Source organism: Sciurus vulgaris (assembly GCF_902686455.1).
Source record: "Sciurus vulgaris genome assembly, chromosome: 3".
Taxonomy (NCBI): domain Eukaryota; kingdom Metazoa; phylum Chordata; class Mammalia; order Rodentia; family Sciuridae; genus Sciurus; species Sciurus vulgaris.
Genome location: NC_136463.1, coordinates 125,332,836 through 125,354,795, shown reverse-complemented (window position 1 = coordinate 125,354,795; position 21,960 = coordinate 125,332,836). Strand labels below are relative to the sequence as shown.

General features: G+C 37.2%; 1 protein-coding gene across 1 annotated transcript in view; it reads left to right on the top strand.

Annotated features, from left to right (window-relative positions):
• Nucleotides 1–1,962: 1,962 nt before the first annotated feature.
• TLK1 (tousled like kinase 1) overlaps nucleotides 1,963–21,960 on the top strand; it is a 143,444-nt gene continuing 123,446 nt past the window's right edge. The window contains exon 1 of the mRNA XM_079135020.1: nucleotides 1,963–2,529. Within this exon, the coding sequence (XP_078991146.1) occupies nucleotides 2,391–2,529 (139 nt within the window). The 5' untranslated portion in view covers nucleotides 1,963–2,390. The remainder of the gene's footprint in view (nucleotides 2,530–21,960) is intronic.

Here is a 21,960-nt window from a genome sequence, read left to right as displayed (position 1 = left end):
CCGTTTCCCCTTATAGTACATGCATGCTGGCACAAAAATCTCATGGTAAGGTCCTAGGTATGCATCCAAGAGAATGTAAGCATATGTCCACCCAAAGACTTGTACATGAATGTTCATAGCAGCATTATTCAGAATAACCAAAAGTGGAAGCAATGCAAATGTTCATCAACAGTGGAAGGGGTAAACAAAGTGCAGTATATTCATACAATGGAGTAGTACTCAGCAATAAAAAGTAGTGAACTATTGATAAATGCAACAATGTGGATGAATATTGAAATAATTGTATTGAATAAAGACACCAGAAAAAAAAAAAAAAAAAAAAAAAAAGAGTGCAAATTGTATACTTAAATCTAAACTCAAGAAAATGCAAAGTACTCTGTAGAGACAGAAAGATCTCCGGTTACCTGGGTACAGGAGTGGAGTGACAAGGAACCACAAAGGGATAAAGGAAACTTGGGAGGGTTATAGATACATTTCCCACTTTGATTGTAGAAGTGGTTTCTGGGTTGCATACACGTAACAAATTGTACACATTTATTACATGCAGCTTATTGTATGTCAATTAACTCAACTAAGTTTAATTTGCAAGATCTCCCTTTTTTAAATTTGAAAAGCAGGAATGTGACAAACAAACAAACAAACAACAACAACAAAAAAAAAAACAACTCGCTGAAGTATCTGAAGCACAAGAAAACCAAAATTGCTTCTAGAGATAACTGACAACCAAGGTTCCATTCTAGTATGATAGTTTATCTGAAGAAAACATTACTATGAGAAATGCAAAGTCATAAAAATAAAAAATAGAAACGACATTTTTGTCCCTCTGGTGATCATGCCATTTCCTCATGTCTGTACAGTTCTCTATATCATAATCTTTTCAGTGTTCTATTCAATTTGTTTTTTTAAAGAGCAATAACCTTGCTGTATTTTTCCTGAACTATTAGACTGTTGTTTTATATACAAGATGGCCAATCGCTGGTGTGTGTACGTGGGTGGGTATGCAGAAAGCTACACTGTGTCTATAAATTTTAGCAAATGCTGTAATTTGTTTCGGTTATTTTGTAGTCAGGTCTCAACAGCGGCACCAGAAACAAATTGGAAATTTCTAGAACCATATCCTCTCTACAAGATGAACACTGTATAGTTTTTCTAAATATGTGAACGCAGTAACCAAATTTTTCTTATCCATGTACTGTTTTAAAACAAAGAACTGCTATAACATATAGTCAGCAACACCGACAGTAATTTTAAATTCTTTTATTAAAGATTGTTTTCTAAAACAAAGTTTTATTTTCCACACCCTCCTTCTTATTTTCTTAGCAATTTTTTCCCCCCAGTCATTATTCCCATTCTGCAGACGGGGAGGCGCATACAGGTTTTGCTTTTTGGTTTTTTCTTTTTTTCCACAGTGCAGAGGGGCGAAGAAAGAAGCAACTCTCAACTTTTCAGTTCCATTTTGAGAACCGATCACATCCAACTCCAGAGACGCGACAGCCCGGCGAGAGCAGAAGCATTTCTCCCCAGGCTGGGTGTGGGTCGGGAGCCAGGCGCGCTTCCGCGGGAGAGGGGGAGTCAGGTGGCAGCGGAGCGGGAGTCGGAGCCCGAACAGCGCGGCGGGGGCGCGAGCAGGCGCGCCTCCCTCCGGCGGGCGCGGGGAAGCAGCCCCCGCGCACGCGAGTCCGCCGGCCCCGGGCTCCTGCGCCGCGCTGCGATCCGCGGGCGCGCCAGGGGCGCCCGGGCGCCCGCGCCTCTTCCCTCGCGCGCCCGCTCCCTCCCCGCTCCCCCCGCCCGCAGCCCCTGGCAGGTCCCTCCCCCCATGCCTGCTCCTGCGGCCGCCGCTGCCGCCGCCGCTACCGGAGGCGCAGGAGCCTCGCGATAGTGTTTGCACAGGCGGCGCGTGACGCTGCCGCCGCCTGTAACTGATGCAGAGGTTATCCCGCCGCCTCAGCCGCCACCCACCGCCCGCCGCCGCCGCCGCCACCCGGGCGACGCCGGGGGCCGACGCACTGCAGAGGTGCCGGCAGGTTCCGCCCGCGGAAGTCTCCTCGGCCGGCGCAACCCGCGCTCCGCCCGCGCTCCGACCCCGGCCCCGGCGGGCGCCCCCTCGACGCCTCTGCCGCCGCGCACCCTCCCTCCGCCTCTTCGGCGCGCCCGCTCGCTCCCTCGCTTCTCCCCCCTTCCCTCCTCCCCGTCCCCTCTCCTTCCCTCACCTCTTCCCTCCCCACCTCCCCTCTTCTCGGTTTCCTCCCCCATCCCCTTGACTCTCCCCTCCCAGCCCTCGCTCTCTCGCTCGCCCTCAGCGCGGCCCCCGCCATGACGGAGGCGGGTGCCGGTGCCGTTGCCGCCGCTGCCGTCGCAGGGGGGGAGTCGGGTTCCCAGAAAGTAGCTTGATGAGTGTCCAAAGTAGCAGTGGAAGTTTGGAGGGGCCGCCATCTTGGTCCCAGCTCTCCACGTCTCCAACCCCGGGCTCGGCGGCGGCGGCCAGGTCCCTGCTGAATCACACGCCGCCATCCGGGAGGCCCAGGGAAGGTAAGCGCCGCCGCGCCCGCGCCCGCTCGCGGGCCTCCCTCCGGAACCGCGAACCCGCGCCCCGCCGCTCCTCCGTCTGACCCCGAGGTTGGGGGTGGTGGCGAGGTGGGCGCGAGGCCGCCCGGCCCGGGAGAGACGGTGCGCTGGCTGTGGTTGGTGGTTCGCGGGTGGCGGAGGAGACAGACGAGGGGGTGCGTGCTGGTGGGGACCGGGTGAGGCGCAACGACTCGCCGGGGTTCCTGGGAGCCAGTACTTCGAGGGTGGGAATTCTGCCCCCCCCGGACGCGAGCCTCTTTCTGCTCCATTTGCTAGTACACTCAGTACTCTTAACCTCCTGGCCTCCGGTCTCTGGTGGGCTTTCCCTCCCGTTGGAGCATTCATCCTGGAGCCCCCTCCCCTTCCCCCGCGCACTCCTCCCATAGAGGCGGTCCCCACTCTGCGAGGTTTGCTGCCCCGGACCTGGAGGATGCCCCTCGCTTGCAGGGTGCCTGCCCTTTGGGGAGGGGCGCTCAAATGATCTAGGCAGACTTTGATCCCTAGCGTGGTCCCCTAGAGCAGTTCAAACGACAGACTGACTCGTGGGCAGGCTGTTTAAACCACCCCTCCAGATGGTTGCAACTTTCTCTCCTTCGCCATCGCCTCCTGCGTGTTTGTGCGTTATCTTCTCGAGTGCAAGTAGGCTACTGTTCCTCTCTGACAGGGTTGTGGGTTTTGTGGGAAATGTCTGCGTAAAGGTTACTGCAAACACGCACCAGATCGGTTACAATTGTTTTCTAAGTTTTCTGGCTTCTTGCATGCAAGTGTGCTGCCACCAGATGTAGCAGTTACACAGCTAGTAAGGCAAAGGAGAGTGCTTTTGACTAAAATTTCAACTTGCTGTATTTAACTTTAAGTATACGACATAAAATGGAATTTGGGAGAGCACGCATTTATGGGGGAAGAATAAATGTGGATCGAATCTCTTTTAAGCTCTTTTGTCTGGAAAATGCGTAGCGGTATTCATCAGCAATTGGTAAAAGGGTTGTTCACTCCCAGTTGTCTCACACAAGGAAATTATAGGCACATTTAAAAAAAAAACGTTTGGAAGTCTAGTAGTCTAGTGAATCTTTTAAAGAAATCAAGAGCTTCCACTTACATAGGAATCGATGGGAATAATTTATTCTGAAATTATCGATATTTATTATTAAGAACCATGACAATTGTTAATCAAGTGTTTTGTGCCCCGAATCCAGTGGTTCAGGCATAGCATTCTTTGTCATTTTGTTCCTGTGAGCATGTGTGAAAGTGACAATAGGCTCAAAGATTGGCATGAATATGCTTTAGAAAATTCATGGAAAGGTTTGATTTATGGCATCCATTAAACAAGCTGACTACATTGACAGACATTTTCCCCTTTTATCTCACCCCCAACACTGATTTTTCATTATTAGAAGGTAAAAGCTTGATTTATTGAATGACTGAAATTTAATACATCTGATGATTTTTCTTGAAAATGTGTTTTTAAGTGTGATTTGTAAATAGAGCAGGAGGTGCTTTTAGGATAATTTTACTTGGTTCTCGTTTCATTAAGGTGTTTAATGATAGTAAAAGACCATTTTAGTTTTTAAAAGTCTGTATCTTTTTATCATTCATTCATTAATTTCTCAGGTACTTATTGGGCCATTACTGTGAACTAGAACCTGTACTACATACTGAGGGCATAGTGTTGAATTGTTCAGTCTGTTGATATCTGTTATCAGTATTGGAAATTTGGGAGTCACATAATCTAGATTGTGAGTTTCTGAGGTAACTTTAACTCTAATCAAACTTCTTATTTGTATGTACTATTCTGCACTTTTCTTGATGTTTGAAAACTTTGAAAGGTTGGAAAAATTTAGCTCGAATTTCCAAAAACCAGATTTTTTTCCAGCAGTTTAGATTTCAGATTTTTTTCTTGTAACTTATAGCAGTGAGTTTCTGTTAATTCATGAAATAATAGGGTATGCTTTTATGGAAATTATACTTCACATCAAATACTTATGGGGGGGGGTGTTGGAGATCAAACCCAGGTCTGGATTGTGCCAGGCAGTGCTCACTCTCACACCAAGTACTTGTATGGCCCCTGTGGGATATTTCTTTTTGACTAACCAGCAGGTATAGTAAAGCTGTTAATCCTCTAGGGTTATATATTCATTTTGAGACTTTGTGGTGTACTCTCAGATTTCACTAATGCTAATAGGAATTGTATATATGAAGCACCAGATATCAAGATGGAGATGTTTGCTATTCAGTGAAGTCCCAGTTTATTTTAACAAAGGGTTCAGCTCCTTTTGTAGGAACATGTTAATATGTTTCATAAATAGAAGGGTTTTTTTTTGGGGGGGGGGTGGTTCTGGGGATTGAACCCAGGGTCACTTTCTCACTGAGTTGCATTCCCAGCCCTTTATATTTTTCGTTTTTAGACAGGGTCTCATGAAATTGCTGAGGGTTTTGCATAGTTGCTGTGCCTGACTTCAAACTTGCAGTCTTCCTTCCTCAGCCTGCCAAGTTGCTGTGATTACAGGTGTGCAACACCTGCATAGCAGTGAAGTTTGAGAGAACTTTTGACTTCAGGTTACTGCTTGTAAGAACTGTTAATATTAATGGAATTTGAAATAATTGAATGTCTCTATCAAGAAGAGAACTAACTTTGTTTCTTGGAAAAACTGAACCAGTTTAACTTTACATATAGTAATAGAAAAATTTAAACTTCAAAGAGATACACATGTATATGTACATATACAAATATTTTATTTGTGATGAACTCCATTTAAGCAAATTTAACCCTAAAAATGAGTTAAAGATAAGAATGGCATATCTGTGGAAGTTACTTATTCTGAAATTTTGACATTTGAGACCTGTAATCTAAGATGATAACCTTATTATTATTATTTTAATTTTTTTTCTTTTTTTTGGTATTAGGGATTGAACTCAGGGGTGACTTACTGCTACATTCCCAGTCTTTTTTATTTTTTATTTTAAGACAGGTCCTCACTAAATTGCTGTGAGGGTCTTGCTAGGTTGCTGAGACTGGCTGAAAATTTAGCTATCCTCCTGTCTTAGCCTCCCAAATAGCTGGGATTACAGGTATGTACCACTACACCTGATATAAACTAGGTTTTTGTTTTTGTTTTTGTTTTGGGGTGGTACTTGGGATTGAACCCAGGGGCATGCAACCACTGAGCCACATCCCCAGCCTGTTTTTTAAAAAGTATTTTATTTAGAGACAGGGTCTAGCTAAATTGCTGAGGCTGGTTTTGAACTCTCGATCCTCCTGCCTCAGCCTTCTGAGCTGCTGATTACTTTTAGTGCTATATATTTTTACTTCCCTCTTCCCTTTCTTACCCTAATCCTGTTATCATGGTCATGGTCATATAATTTTATTTGATTTGTGGGTAATACAACTTTAAACATTAGGAGATTTAGGAATCTAGTTGAATTTAGGAATTTATCTAATGAGTATATTATAGACTATTTTCTTTCCTTTGGGTTCTGAAGCTTTTGTGTGTTTGTGTGTGTGCAGTGCTGGGATTGAACCTACGGCCTCATGCATGCCAGACAAATGCCTGAAGCTTTTTCTTTTATCAGCCTTTAAGTTTTCTTAGAGGTGCTCAGCAATGTAGCTCTAGATTTTCTTATTTATTTATTTAGTACCAGGAATTGAACCCAAGGATGCTTAATCACTAAGTTACATCCCCAGCCCTTTTTGTTTTTTCTTTTGAGACAGGGTCTCACTAAGTTGCTTAGGGTCTTGCTAAATTGCTGAGGCTGGCTTGGAACTTGGAATCCTCCTGCTACAGACTCTTGGATTATAGGTGTGTGTCACAGTGCCTGGCCTAGATTTTCTTTTGAGTTATTGAACCTGTAATCTCCATCTCATTTTGTCTTCTGTAATCCTGTGATTAAGGAGGTAAGAAATTAAGTTTTCAAATAATGGTAAATTTTATTTTGTTGAAGTTCAGGAACCTACTATGATATTGACTAGATAAGCAGATGGGTTTTGGTTCTTTCCTTTTTTTTTTTTTTTTTTTTTTTTTTAAAACATGTCAGTACAAGGGTATTTTTGAATGGGTTAATTGCTGAGAATCAAACGATCGATCATACAAAATACTTGCATTTTTTTCCTGTACCATTTTTCCATACTTATTTGTAAATAGTGGAAGTAATTTGGTCTAAAAGATGGAATCAAACAGTACAATTAAACTGTTGCTTTCTCTGTTTTCATGTTTGAAGACTGCATTCCTTAGATAGAATAATTAAAGTATTTGAACTGACATGGTGGGGCATAGTAGCACATACCTGTAATCCCAGCAACTTGAGAGACTGAGTCAGAAGGATCGCACTTTCAAGGCCAGCCTGGGGCAACTTAGTGAGACCCTGTCTCAAAATGAAAAATAAAAAAGGACTGAGGATGTGGCTCAGTGGTATGGCACCCCTTGATTTAATTCCCTGTACTGTTAAGAAAGAAAGAAAACATGCTTTAACCTTTTTTGATCTCAGGATCCCATTATTTTCTTTAAAAAAAAAAAAAATTAATAAAGACCCCACACAGTGAATTCCATTAGTTTGTATAATTGTAATGCACCAACAAAATTAAAGACCCCTAAGAGATTTTGTTTATGTGAGTTATGTCTGTTAATATTTGCTGTATTAGAAATTGAGACTTTTCAAAAATATTTATTAGTTTGTTATAAAAGAGGAGTAAAGTAACTACATATTAATAAGTTTTTTTGTGAAAAATAAAAATGTTCCAAAAAATTAGTACAGCTAGGTGGCATTGTTTTATAGTTTTGCAAATCATTTTGATTTCTGGCTTACTAGAAGATAGCAGGATTTTGCTTCTGCTTTCAGTTTGTTGTTATATGTTTTTATTGAGGTATGTGAAGAGATTTCACCCTCATATAGATATGTAGTTGGAAAAGGAAGAAATATTTAATAGCCCTTTAGAGTAAGTATTCTCTGGTATTACACCAAAAATCGACAAGTTGCAGTTTTTCCTTAAAAGGTTACTTGCAATGTGAAAGTGCTGTAGTACTCCAAAATATCTTTAGGACCCACATAAAATCTTTGGACCTTCATTAACCTAGAGAAGAGATTATAGGGTGGGATACACATGACTGTCTTCAGATATTTATTTCACAAACATAAATAGGAGCAAGGATAGATCACTCTCTTATGTTGTTTTTGTTTATTTTTTTTTTGGTACCAAGGATTAAACCTAGGGGCTCTTAACCACTGAGCCGCATCCCATCCCTTTTTATTTTTATTTTGAGACAAGGTCTCACTAAGTTGCTTAGGGCCTTGCTAAATTGCTGAGGCTGACTTTGAACTTGAAATCCTTCTGCCTCAGGCTCTTGAGCTACTGGTATTACAGGTATGCTCCATGGTGTTCTCCTGTTTTGGAAAGCAGACCTGTAAGTCAGTCAGGAAGACAGATTGAGTGGAGTACAGTTTTTGACAAAAATGTAAAATATTTAGCTATTAGACTTGCCCAACAATAGAAAAGTACATAGCTGTAAGAATTTAGAGTACTAAATTTGTGGGGGTGTGTGTGGAGATAAATTACAGTTTCTTATATTAGGTATTATTGGATTTAACAGTTTTTAAGGTCCATGGAATTTAAAAATGTAAATATTCCCTGATTCCTTAAAAATTCCTACAAGTAATTAAATTATACTTAGGTATCTTTAACATTTTTGAATATTCTCTCAAATCAGTAGTATGAAACAATTGTTGACTTCATTATTATTTTGCATTTTTTATTGTGACTTTCCTCTGTATTTTCTGGACTCAACAAAATCCGTCTTTCTGAAATTTTGCTAAATTTCTTGTAAAATGTAATAGCTTTGAAGACATTTCAGGGAACCAAATGTTTATGATATGATTCAGTTGAATTGTAATATATTTGCGCAGAGTTTTAGAGTACTATGGAGACTGATTCTCAATTTTGAAAGAGAAATTATAAACATAGTCTATGTAATCTTTTATTTGTAATTGTTTATATGATTTCAGAAGTAATATGCTTAAACCGTTCTGATGTTTTCAAAGCTAGAGTAGGAAAAGTGTTTAAATTGATCTCTCTTGAATGTAAAAATGCACATTAAGTATAACCTGGACATAAAATAAAGTGAAAGAATTTAATTTTTGTTTAGAGACTTATACTTGCAATATTTACTTGTAAAAATCAGTATTTTAATTATATGGAACATAATCTCTTCTGTGAGTTGGATTTTTAGGTGGCTGGAAGTCAGGCATAAATTCTCATAACTTTTTTGAGGCCAATTTAATAAGCGTAGTAAGTGATATACCAGCTTGAGACTGTTGTACTTGTTGCATTTGGGTTTACAGCTCATTTTCTATAGAAAAGTCATAGAAACAAGCTATTTAGTTTCATAACTCCTTCATGCTTTTTCATTATTTTTAAGGGTCTTAAAATAATTTGCAGGAATAGTGTTATAAGTAGGAGAAATGTGGTATAGGTGAGAAAGTGATTGCATTCCAGTGTAGTCCCTATTTTGCCAATAATTAGCTGTGTGACTATGGGCAAGCTGCTTAGTTTTTTTGCTTGGGTTTCATAAAACGTGAGTTATACAGCTGAAAGTTTCCTGGAAGCAATCTAGTACAAATCTCTTATTTTACAGATATGGAAACTTAACATAATTTGCCCAGACTCTCACTGTTACAGATTTGGACCAAAATTCCTTTATTGACTCTCAGAGTAGTGGTTTTCCCAATAAGCTTTACGGTTTTCTTTTGATTTATAAAACTGAAGGGGTGGGATTAAAGGCACTCAAATTGTCTCTTGTAGCTCAAAAATTCTTGTGACATTAGACTATAACACCCTGGGGGAAAGTTTGTAGCTTTTATTTATTGGTGAAAGAAATGTTTCTTGAAGAAACAACATAACCTTTTCAAGATCCAGGTACCCAGAAGGCCGAGGCAGGAGGATTGCCTGAGCCAAGTAGTCAAAGCCCTGTCTGGGCAACAGAGCAAGATCGTATTTCAGGGGGGAAAAATCACGTTTTAGTTTTTTTCAGACTGTTTAGGTTTATGAACATGGTAAATTGTGTGCTAGGTAGTCTTGTTTTTTGAAAATGATCTATGTACTAAAATACGTATGTATCTGTTAAAAATTATGTAAATTATGTAACTACCAATGTGGTACCCTCAATTGAAATAATTAGATGTGATGCCCTGAAGTGAAATAACTAAATGATTTACTCCTCAGAAAATATTTCTGGAGTATGTTTTAGGCTGAACTGCTGTTCACCTCTAGTTAAGTGTCTATGTTCTTCAACATTCCATAGGATTTTCTTATTTCTATAGTGCCTCTATTGTGCTACCATTTATTAAAATTTTGTTACCTACTAGACAGAAAAGTCTTGAATTCAGAGACTGTTTTGTTCATGTCCATATTTGCAATATGTAATAGGATGCCCTCTACAGAGTTGTCATGCAACTAAAAGTTTTGAAGGAAAAAAAAATACTCACACACACATTTCAGACTCAGGAAGATATGTATTTTGGTAGTTAAGGAAATTGTATTTTCGAAGGTGATATGGATAATAGTAAAAACAATAACTGAAATTTATTGAATTTGCATTTGTTAATTCATTTATTCTTATAACCCTGAGGTATATTCAATTATTATTCTCATTTTACAGATGAGAAAACTCAAACCCAGAGAAGTAAAGCAACTTGTCCAGTATGACCCAGAGTAATAAATGGTAGTTCTGGGATTTGTAGCAAGTCCCTGTATTTTAATAATTAGGGTATATTGCCTAAGATATCACAGTTTGGTTTTGAATAATTTTTTAGTTCTTTTTTATTAACCTATTTAATTTACTAACCAGTCTTTTAGGTTTCATTCAGTTTACCTCTAAAGTTTTTTTTCCTTAACATGAATTTTATATGTATGTGAAGGTAAGATTAAAACAAAGAACAACAACAACAAAAGCTCCAATCCAAACACCCAATTTAGAAAGCAATACCAGCTGTATAGATCTTACATTTCATTTTTTAAAAAGATCAATTTAGTCCCTTCATGGAAAATCTTAGAAATGCATTAATGAAAAATCTTGTTTTCCTATTTGGTAATCTAATTTGGAGTTCCATTTATCTTAATATTTTGGCTTCACAAGCCCACAGGTTCCATAGAAAGTAAACATTAGAATTTGAACAAGGAATTTTCCATTGTTGATTCATCCTTCCCTTGTTGCGGTGACTCTGAACAAAATTGTGATGCTTTGTGGCAGACCTTTGACTTTTATTAGTATTCAGTATGGGCAGGGAAAAGAAGCTTGATGTGCAATCTCTCTTGTATATACAAAGTGTTTTTTAAAACACTTGGTTTTAACTCCTCTATTGCTTACAAAAAAGAAAAAGTCCTTAGTAACATGTACCATATAGGAAATCTAACAAGAGGCAGAGAGAAGTTGAATACATTGATAGGAATTCCCACCATGGAGTTGAAAAATATGTAGTAAGATCCAGGTGATAGATTGTGTCGAATTAAGTTATCTTATTGTGGCTTCCTTAGAAGGGTCTGGAATTTTGTGACTTTCAAAAAGGCAAGTTATACTTGTACTTAAATAAAAGTGGTTATATTCTCCAAAGATTCATTGGAAAGCCAAATAAATATGAGTGGTCTTTTTTATGATACTTATGATGTGTTCATCTTATGTGTATTCTTAGGAGTTGATTATACTCATAAATACGTGCTTTTCTTTGGAAACTAATCAACTGAGAAAATGTCACACTTCCTTTAGGTTTAAAATTTTTAAGCTATTTCAGTAAGTGCTGATATGGTTAAATGTGATATATTGTATAATTTCATGTTTCCTACTTGCTATTATGTATGTATTTCCCATTTTGATGAATAGTAGTACTACTGGGAAGGGTTCAAGGGGTTTGTGTGAAGCTAATCATATTCATTCTCTGTGATGAGACCACAGGTATGTTTTAGTTTTTTATTTACTTTTTAATCAATAGTGTGTTCTCTTAAAAATACAGTTTTTCCCTATATAGACTTTTTTTTTTTTCTTTTTGTTAACCATCCATGTAATTATATGGCTTAGTTATTTGTATACGTTTTTACTTATTTCATTTACTTAAAAGTACTAACTCTAGGTACTGTTCTGGGTATTTCATAAATATAAGCTCATTTACTTCTCCTAACTTCACATGAAGTAAGTACTTTTATTATTCCTTTTTTTTACAGATGAGGAAGTTGAGGCATGGAGATGTTAAGTATTTTTCCCAAAGAATATGTATCAGAGCCAGGATTTAGACTGGATTTGAGTGCATGCTTTTTAAGGATTATATTGTTCTGTCAGTGTTATTCCATTGGATGGATGTACTATAATCAACCATTCTTTAGCTAGTGTGGTCATCATGATTATCTTGGTTGCAGGTGTTCAAAACTTAACAAGCCTTGTTGAGTTAAAAAAAGAAACTTACTGGTTTACATAACTGGGAATTGTGTGTGGAAGAAGACGAATGGCTTTGGAACAATAGATCCAAGAGGTCAGATAATGTCAGTGGGTCTTTCTGTCTCCATTTCTGGGTTTTTCTAGCCTTTTGCTTCTGGAGATCCAGACATATACCTGTAGCTTAGCAACAGCACTTGAAAGATAACTACTCTTTCCCAGTGTCCCTATATCAATTCTGGGTTGATGCAGATCTATTTAATTGTCAGTTCCTTCACTGCTTCGCAGGACCTGGGAGATGAGGTACAACAATGACAGCCATTAAAACTATGGGTAGGGTAAGAAAGTCATGGTTGACTGTTCTCTTGAGATTGCATGGATTGAGTGAAGTGTAGTTTTCCTGAGGAATGGATGATAGTGAACAAAACAACAACTATAAGAAGCTGTTTAGATCATTTCTTTTCTTTTCCTTTTTATTCTGTGGCTATGAGATAGTAAATAAAAGGGTTTTTGTTTGTTTTTTTGTTTTCGTTTTTTAGACTATTCTCACTGACAGAATCATCAGTGCAAAGAGTATGAGATAATTTTAGGAACTTGGGTAAATGTTGCCAAATTATATTTTGAAAGGATTATATTTATCTCACGTACCAGTAGTGTATGAGACGAATGTGTATTTATGAACCAGTGAGTTCAATCCATCCTAGAAATCTTAAGCTCAGGTATTATTAACATATGCCTTGCACTTAACCAAGGGTTGCAAACCTGACACTGAACCAGTATCCAATCCAATTTATCAACTATTTTATTATATTTCCTCTGGGTATTTCTTATTCTCATATACATACATACATACATATACATATGCATAGACATATATACACAACATATATATGTGGATTTACATCTGTATCTATATATATGTGTGTGCATTTTTTTTTTTTTTTTTTCCTTTTTTTGGTGATGCTGGAAATTGAACCCAGGGAGTATCACAGGCCAGGCAAGCATTCTACCACTAAGTAATATCTCTAGCCCTTCTCATTATATTTTAAATTTTTAAATAACAAAACATGACAACATCCAGTAAGCTCTCAGGCCTTCTTCCTTTTTTTCATGTCTCCTTTGTCTGACCTAGTCGACAACATTCTGTGGTCATGTGCCACATCAGGACTTTCCATGAATAGATTATGTTCTTTATACTCTATGATGTTTGCACAAGGCCTGTGGTTGCATTTTTTAGAACATCCCCTGCTTTAAATGGTATGTGACTGCACTTTCTTCATGTGAAAAAGCATTATTACATAGAAAGTTATTATAACATAATGTTTCAGGCACATACTTTGTGTTGGACCTGGGTTCCAATTTGGCTTTTGGTAAATAACTACTTACTGTTATTTAACCTGTGATTGCCTAACCTATAGATTTTCTTGTTTGTAGATTCTGAAATAACAATAGTAAGTACCTCAAAAGTTGTGAGAATTAAATGAGAAATATGTGGCATATTAACAACTGGAATATGTTTCATCTATTACCGTTAAGTGTGGGTATAATGATACCTTAGAATTTAAATGTTTGCTTCTCTCTTTATATGGTGGAGATACAAGAAGTACTATCTGGTTAAATGTTCCTGTGGCTAGAGCACTCTTTGCTTACATAGATTGTCTCTCTGGTTAGTTAAAGAATTCTAGCCAGAGAATTTTGTCTGACAGAAGCAGATTTCAGATGATGTTCTCAATTACTGCTTTCCATTTTAGTTCCTGTAATTTTGTATGGCTTGAGAACTGATCAAATGGAGAGACATGGTTATATCTTTTAAGCATCAAGCATTAAATTTGGATTAGCATTATTTTGCTTTATCTTTGATATGCAGTAATAATCTTTAAAGCACTATTATAAATTTTAAAGTGCATTGTGTTTTTTGTGTTCATATTTAGACCAAAAAAAGTGCTTTATGTGCACTACGTGCTTAATTGTGTTTACTAGTAGGTGTGTAGAAGTATGGCATGGGGATTAGGAGTACGGACCTGGGTTTGTATCTTTTCTCTATCACTTATGATCTCTGTTGCCCTGAGCATGTTATTTCCTGTTGATGCTATATGTATTGGTGAACTTTGCCTTTTGAGAAGAAAGGGACAAAAAACAAGTTAATATTAGGGAGTCATTGAAAAGTAACTTTTGGGCTGCAGTCCCTCATTTGTACGTGTTTCCATATTGCACAGTTTTCATAATTATCTTTAAGTGAATGTACACTAATTTAGTTAATTTACATACACAAACAATCACAGTTACTCATCTCTTTTTTTTTTTTTTCACTCTATACTGTGGTGGTACTTATTATGTGTATAATCACTTTTCTTCCTTTTAATTACTTGAGTAAACTTTTAAGGATTTGTTTTATTGGGTAAAGGAGGTGAATATTATTTATGTTATTTAATATATGTTGTCATTGTTGTTTTCCCAGAGAGAGGATTGGGATTTTAAGGTCCATGGTTGTTTCTCAAAGGATGAATCAATTGTCAAAGCTTTGATGTTTTATAGAAACTGTACTGGAATACTTGTTTACTCAGCAAGTTTTTTTGGACCTGGAATTGGTGCTGGGAAAACAGATTCATAATACTCCCTACCTTCTAGGAGCTTGGTTGTAGTCTATTGAGGAAGATTAACTTATAACATGTAATTCATACTTTCAAAGAACACATTTGGAAGGTGGATTAGATAAAACAGTCTTTGAGTTGCCAATTTTCAATTTTTGAGATGAATGAATTATTAGTATTACTTTGTGTGGTATTGGGAATGGAACCAAGGGCCTCCCCAATGCTAGTCAAGCACTCTACCACTAAGCCACATTCCCAGCCCCATATTAAAAGTTTTACTTTCAGGCATGGTCTTGCTAAATTATCCAGGCTGGCTTTGAACTTGTGAATTCTTCCAGGTAGCTGGGATTATAGGTGTGTGCCGCTGTGCTGTCAGTTGTTATTATAGTTGTAACATATGCTATAGCAAGGTGTTAGGTTCAGTGATTGGTTATTAGAAATAAAATAGTAGTGTAGGATATAGGACTGGTATCTCTTAGAACCCAGTTAGGCTTCAAGTGGACTAAACTAGAAAATGGAGATTCAGGAACCACAGTGCCATTTTCTCTTGTGGGTCATAAAGCAACTCTTTCTAGTGCTTTGAAGAAAAGTTCTCTAAAAAGAAGTGTGGAGAAAGGTAATTGTATTTCTGTCACAGAGGTATGAACAAAGTACTCTCTAGAGAAGAGAGTTACACAAGTTATCTCTAGTTTAACTGCTATTAAATGGTATTTTGTTGCAGTTGGTGTGTCTTGATTACTAGTGAGGTTGCATTTAATTGATATTTGTATCAGAATCCTATTGTCAATTTCTTTTGAAGTCTATATCTTAGCCATCCTATATATAGTAGTGATGTCAAGCCTTGTTGTATTTGATGGAACCATTTCCTCCATCATGTTCTTTTTTTTTATATACATATTTTCCATTGTATGATGCTTTATGCTTTTGTTGAATTCAATACCAAATTTTCTTTGTCAAATTTTTAAATGTATATCTTTTAAAGTTATTACCCTTTAAAGTTACTCTAATTTTATTGTATTTAAGTTAATTTTATTTTTAAAGTTTATGTAGAGTTTTATCTTTCATATTGAAGCATAGCATACAGAAAATACAAAAAAAAAAAGTAATCCTCAGGGAATTATTATAAACCCTGACCTGTGTAACTATCACTCAGACAAGAAATAATATTGCCAGCACTTCAGAAGCCCTTCTCCTTCCACCTGGTACAACCTTCTCTCTCCTTCCCAAAGTAACCATTATTCTGACATAGTTAAGCCTGGATTTGAACTTTATATAAATGGTCTCACACAGTATATGTTTTGGTTCTAGTTGCCTTTGTTCCACATAATATAAAATTTATCTTATTCATGAAACTGTAATTCATCTTCATTGCTCTAGCCGGGTGTGTTGGCACATGCCTGTAATCCCAGCATCTGGGGAGGTTGAGGCAGGAGGATTGTGAGTTCAAAGCCAGCCTCAGCAAAAGTGAGGTGCTAAGCAACTCAGTGAGACCCTATCTCTAAATAAAATGCAAAATAGGACTGTGGATGTGGCTCAGTGGTTGAGTACCCCTGAGTTCAATCCCTGTACCAATAAAATAAATAATTTATTGCTCTGTGATATTACTTTGCATATGAATATATTTTGGTATACTCCATTTATTAACATTTGGATGTTTCCACTTCTTGATTATAAATAATAATATTGTGTGTGTGTGTGTGTGTGTGTGTGTGTGTGTGTGGTGTTAGGGATCAAACCCAGGGCTGTGTACATACTAGACAAATGTTCTACTTTGCTACATCCCCCGCCCCAGTAATCTCTTACAAACATGTTCATACCTGTCTATTTGTGTACTATAGTAACTTCTGTTGAATATATATCTAACAGTAAGTTTACTGGTCTATTGGTTGTATGTACATTTGCCTTCAATAGGTATTGCTAGTTTTTCAAAGTGATTCTAAATTCCCATGCACAGCATATGTTCAGCATCTCCACCAACAGTTGGAATTGTCAATATTATTGGTTTTTGCTATTCTGATGAATGTGAGGTGGTATTGCTTTGTGATTTTAATTTTAATTTTCCTGTTGCTGAAGATGCTTACCACTTTTTTCATCAATTTTATTGGCCTTCTGGATATCTTGTGAGTTGCTTGTTCAAATATTTTGCTTAAAGTCCTGTGTACTGTTTATCTTTTAAAAATATACTTGAAGGAGGGCTGGAGTTGTAGCTCAGTAGTAGAGTGCTTGGCTAGCACGCATGAGGCACTGGGTTGGATTCTCAGCACCACATACAAATAAATAAAGGTTCATCAACAACAACAAAAATATATATACTTGAAGGAAACTCCTGGGTGTGATAGTGCCTACCTGTAATCCAGCAATTCAGGAGACTGAGGCAGGAGGATCTCAAGTTCAAAGTCAACCTTAGCAACTTAGTAAGGCCCTGAGCAACTTAGTGAGACCTTTTCTCAAAACTTAAAAAAAAAAGGGGGGGGTGGTGCTGGGAATGTAGCTCAGTGGTACATCTCTGGGTTCAATTCCTGGTATAAAAAAATTATATATAAAAATATTATATGTAATGTATATTATATAATATATTTAACATAAAGTTATGCATACTGTATATAACATATGCATAAAATTATACATATATGTATATATTTGAAGGAATTCTTGTATTTTAGATAAGAACTGTTTTTTTATTAAAGCATTTCCCCCTATTCTCTTTATGATGTTTAAGAAGACATCTCAAATTCATAAAAATGTATTCTTGTCTTTTTTTTTTTAATACGGGCATTTACAGCTGTAAATTTCCTTTTGGGCATTGATTTAATGCATCCCACAAGTTGTTATATGTTTGTCGTTGTTATTTTTAATTCATCTCAAGTATTTTCTTGTTTTCCTTTGAGTTTTTTGGACTCATTGGTTATTTAGTAGGAGTATATTAATTTTCACATATTTGTGAATTTCCCAGGTTTCTTCCTGTTACTAATTTCTAATTTCATTATGGTTGGAGATATACTTTATATGCTTTCAGTCTTTTCAATTTCTTGATGTTTGTTTGTAGAATATGAATGGTCTATCCTGAACAGTGTTCCATGTGTGCTTTAGAAGAATGTGTATACTATTGAGTGAAACATTCTCTGTTAGGTCTACTGTAGTTAGTTTATAGTATTTAAGACTTGTATTTCTTTGTTGATCTTCTATTTCTGTTCATTATTTAAAGGTATTAATGTCTCTCAGCTTTTATTTATTTATTTGTTTGTTTATTTAGAACCAGGAATTGAATGCAGGAATGCTTAACCACTAAGCTAGCTCTTTCATTAATTTTTTTTTTTTTTTTAATTTTGAGATGGGGTGTCACAGATTTACTTAGTGCCTTACTAAGTTGTTGAGGCAGTCTTTGAACTTGCAATTCTTCTGCCTCAGCCTCCTAAGCCACTGGGATTACAGGCACCCAGCCCAAACTGTTATTATTGAATTTTCTATTTCTCCGTTTATTTCTGCCAGGTTTGCTTCCTATTATTTTGGGATTCTGTTACAAGGTGTGTATTAGGGATCTCTAGAGGAACCAAATTAACAGGAAGTAGGATGATAAAAAGGGAATTTATTAGATTGGCTTACACAATCAGAAGCCGAATAGTCCATAATGGCCATATGCCACTGGAGAGCTGCACAGTTCAAGAGGTGGAAGCCCCAGAACAAGAAGGATCAATAGTGCTATCCAAGTCTGAAATCAAGGCTTCTGGAAACTACCTGGAGAATCACTAGCAGAGTCCGATATCCTCAGACGATAGTATCGGCAGTCAAGAACCTGTTCAAGAAGAGTGGAGCTTGCATCTGCATCTACTTCCTTGTTCTTCCAACTTTTATTCCATCCAAGCCACCATCCTATTGGGCCATGCTGTCCATGCTTACTTAAGGAGGGTCTCCACTTCAGTTCACTATCCCACATTCCAGTCATTCCTAGACTCTCCCTCATTGACACATCATCAGCATCTCTTTATACAATCAAGTTAACAAATTCAAATTAACCAATACGAGGTGCTTATATGTTTATAATTGTTATAGCTTCTTGATAGGTTGACCCTTTAATTATTGTAAAATGTTCTTCTAAAAATGTTAAATTAGAGTTAGGGTTTGTCTGATAATTAGTACATACACTCCAGCTCTTTTATGGTTGTTATTCATATGACTTATCTTCTTCCATTCATTTACTTTCTTCCTGTTTATATTTTTTGAGTCTGAAGTATCTTCAGTAGACAGAATTTAGGCCTTTATTCTTTTTAAATCCATTCTGACAACCTGCCTTTTGATTATAGTGTTTGATCTATTCACATTTAGTATTATTGGTATGGTTGGATTTATGTTGGCCATTTTGCTTTTTGTTTTCTGTATGTCTTATGTCTTTTTTGTTCCTCTTTTCCTCTTTTACAAGTTTCTTTGACATTAAGTGAATGTGTTCTAGTATAACATTTAAATTTTCAATAATTTATACACTATTTTATGAATTATTTGCTTAGTATAGTTTTTAGTGTTTATATTATACATTGTAGTTTATCAGGATTAAGTTAGCGATGCTAATTTAGTCCAGTTATATATAGAAACTTTATTCCTGTATAGCTCTTGTCAAACCTGCACTTTTTTGTTATACATACTGCTATGTGCTACAAACCCCAAAATACGTGGGTATGATTATTCATATAATTTTGTCTTTTAAAGAAACTGAGATACAAAAGGAAAGCACATATTTCTCATTAGTTACCTTTTTATTTAATATTTTTGTTTTTCTTCATTTCTTCCTATAAATTCAATTTGCCATTTGGTGTCTTTTCTTTAATAAAGTTTTTCTTTACCTGCCTTCTTTGTGCTGTTATTAGCAAATATATCACAAAATATATGTCAAATATGTTATTGGCCTAACATTATAATCATGAACATGCAGTATATACTTCTATTTAAATCAATGAAGAAAGGAGAATATGCAGATATACTGTCTTTTATAATTATCTATGTGATTACTTTTACCTGCACTCATGTTTTTTTCATGTAGATTTGAATTATTCTCTGGGGTAGCCAGAACTGATTCCTTACCTGCTCCAGACTGCAGTTCAGCCTTTTTAGAGAATTTTAAATTTCACTTATTGTTTCAACTTCAAAATTTTCATTTTAAAAATAATTTTTATCTTTTCATTAACATTCTTTATTTGATGAGACATTGTCATCATGCTTTCCTTTAATTTTTTAAACATGGTTTCTTTTTTAGTTCTTTGAATATATTTATAATAACCACTTTGTACTCTTTGCTGAATTCAACATCTGGGGCCCTCTCAGAAGCAGCTTCTTTTTCCTGCATTCCCTCCCTCCCCCGATGTTTAGCTGAACATTTTTCTCTTTCTTTCAGTGTTTCACAATATTTTGTTGAAAACTGGACACTGTAAATGATAGATTACAGTAATTGCATATGAACCCTCTATCCCAGGAATTGTTCTTTACTTGCTTATTTATTTAGTGAATTGCCTGGAGTTTGCCCTGCTCTCTTTATCATTTCTTTCCTTGATGTCTCCACCAAGTTTTTGACTGCTTTACCTCTGTTGTAGTCACACTCAACTGTCAGCTTCCACAAATTGCTTTGTTGTTATTATCAACATCCTGGGGCTTAAATTGCTCCACAGCTGATCATATTAAAGTCAGGCCTCTTGGCAGTGGCTAATTGTTGCTAAGCTTTTAAACTTGTGCTTACCCCTGGTAGGATTCTTATTACCTTTCTTTTTTGCCCACTTCTCTCTGTTGAACTTGAGCTGTTCTGCAGCTTTGCATTTTGCTACTGCTGTCATGGAACTGCTAGCTTCCTTTTAGTTGTTCACTGTTGAAGATCTTCCTAGGTTTTGGCAGTACCCTTAGGAATGAACTTCCCCGTCTGTTTCAAATAAAGGGTTCCTATTGATGGTACTGCAAAACTTTGTTTGCATTACCCCCAATCTCTAAACAGGGCATCATTTCTGAAGTGCCACCATTGCTTTAGGAATTGGGTACTAGATGAGGATATGGTAACCTCTTTTCTTCGTAGCTTCCCTCTCCTCATGAAGAGCTTCTAACTTCCCAGTGAGTGATTGATACCAAATATTTTTGTCTTACTAAACCTAGGGTAGAGCTTCTATCTTACAAGTTAGAGTTGGTTTGGAAGAAGGGAGCTCCAGTCTTCTCATCCTTGCTTGCTTGGAACATAACATTGGCAATATGAAGCTGGGGTTTCAGGGCAGGGTGGTGAGAGATGCCAGTAGCCTTGACTGCCTACTAGTAGTCCTAGACTGAGAACTGAAGAGCCAACATAGCACTTACCTGGTATAGTACTTCTGCCACATTGAATTGAGGGGGTAGGAATGAAAGTAGCTTATGGTTCATGTGTTACAGATGCTTGTTCTTCTCACCACATTAAATAGATGATTTAAATAATAAAATAATAATTTTTACTAGTTACATGATTATTTCAGTGGAGAGATGGATTTTTAGAGCTCCTCATATCACTATTTCTGAAGTCCCATCCTTTTATAATATCTTAAGAAATGTTGTTGTCATTGTTATGTTTTCCCATACTCTTCCTGAAACTTTCTATGTGGTGTGGGGTAGGAGTAGGTTTCATTTTTGTTGATTATCCTGTTGGATCATACCATTTACTGAAAAGCTTTGTCCTCCGCCCACCCCACCCCCCGTTTTGTTAGTGCTACCTGTTTTATAGATTAAGTGTCTGTATACTGCTCTGTTTCTGTGCTCTATATCTGTATCATTTACCTGTTCTGCTAGTACCATTTGTCTTAATTATTGTATCTTCATAATAAACTGGATAGGCAATAAAAGAATTCTTCCTACTTGTAGGGAGGCAGAATTCTAAAGATGTTCCCCCAAGAATTCTGTCCCTTGATTATTCAATTGAGTACTAATCTAGATATTGTTGTGAAGGAATTTATAGATGTAATTAAGGTTACTGATTAGCAGACCTTGAAATAGTGAGATTGTCTTTGTTGAAGCTGAAGAAGGAAGCAGAAGAGAGATGCAGCAGAAGTCAGAGAAATCTTCCTTCAAGGTTTTGACCTGCTCTTGCTAGCTTTTTTTTTTTTTTAATTATTTTTATATATTTGTTTAGTTGACAGACCTTTATTTTATTCATTTATTTATATGCGGTGCTGAGAATCAAACCCAGTGCCTCACACATTCTAGGCAAATGCTCTACCACTGAGCCACAACCCCAGCCCCATGCTCTTGCTGGCTTTGAACTGAAGCCATGAACTAGGGAATGCAGGTTGCTTCTAGCAGTTGAGACCAATCCCCCCTTGACAGTGAGGAAATGGGAATTTCAGTTCTATGGCTTCGCGGAACCAAATTTTGCCAACATCCTGAATGAACTTAGAAAACAC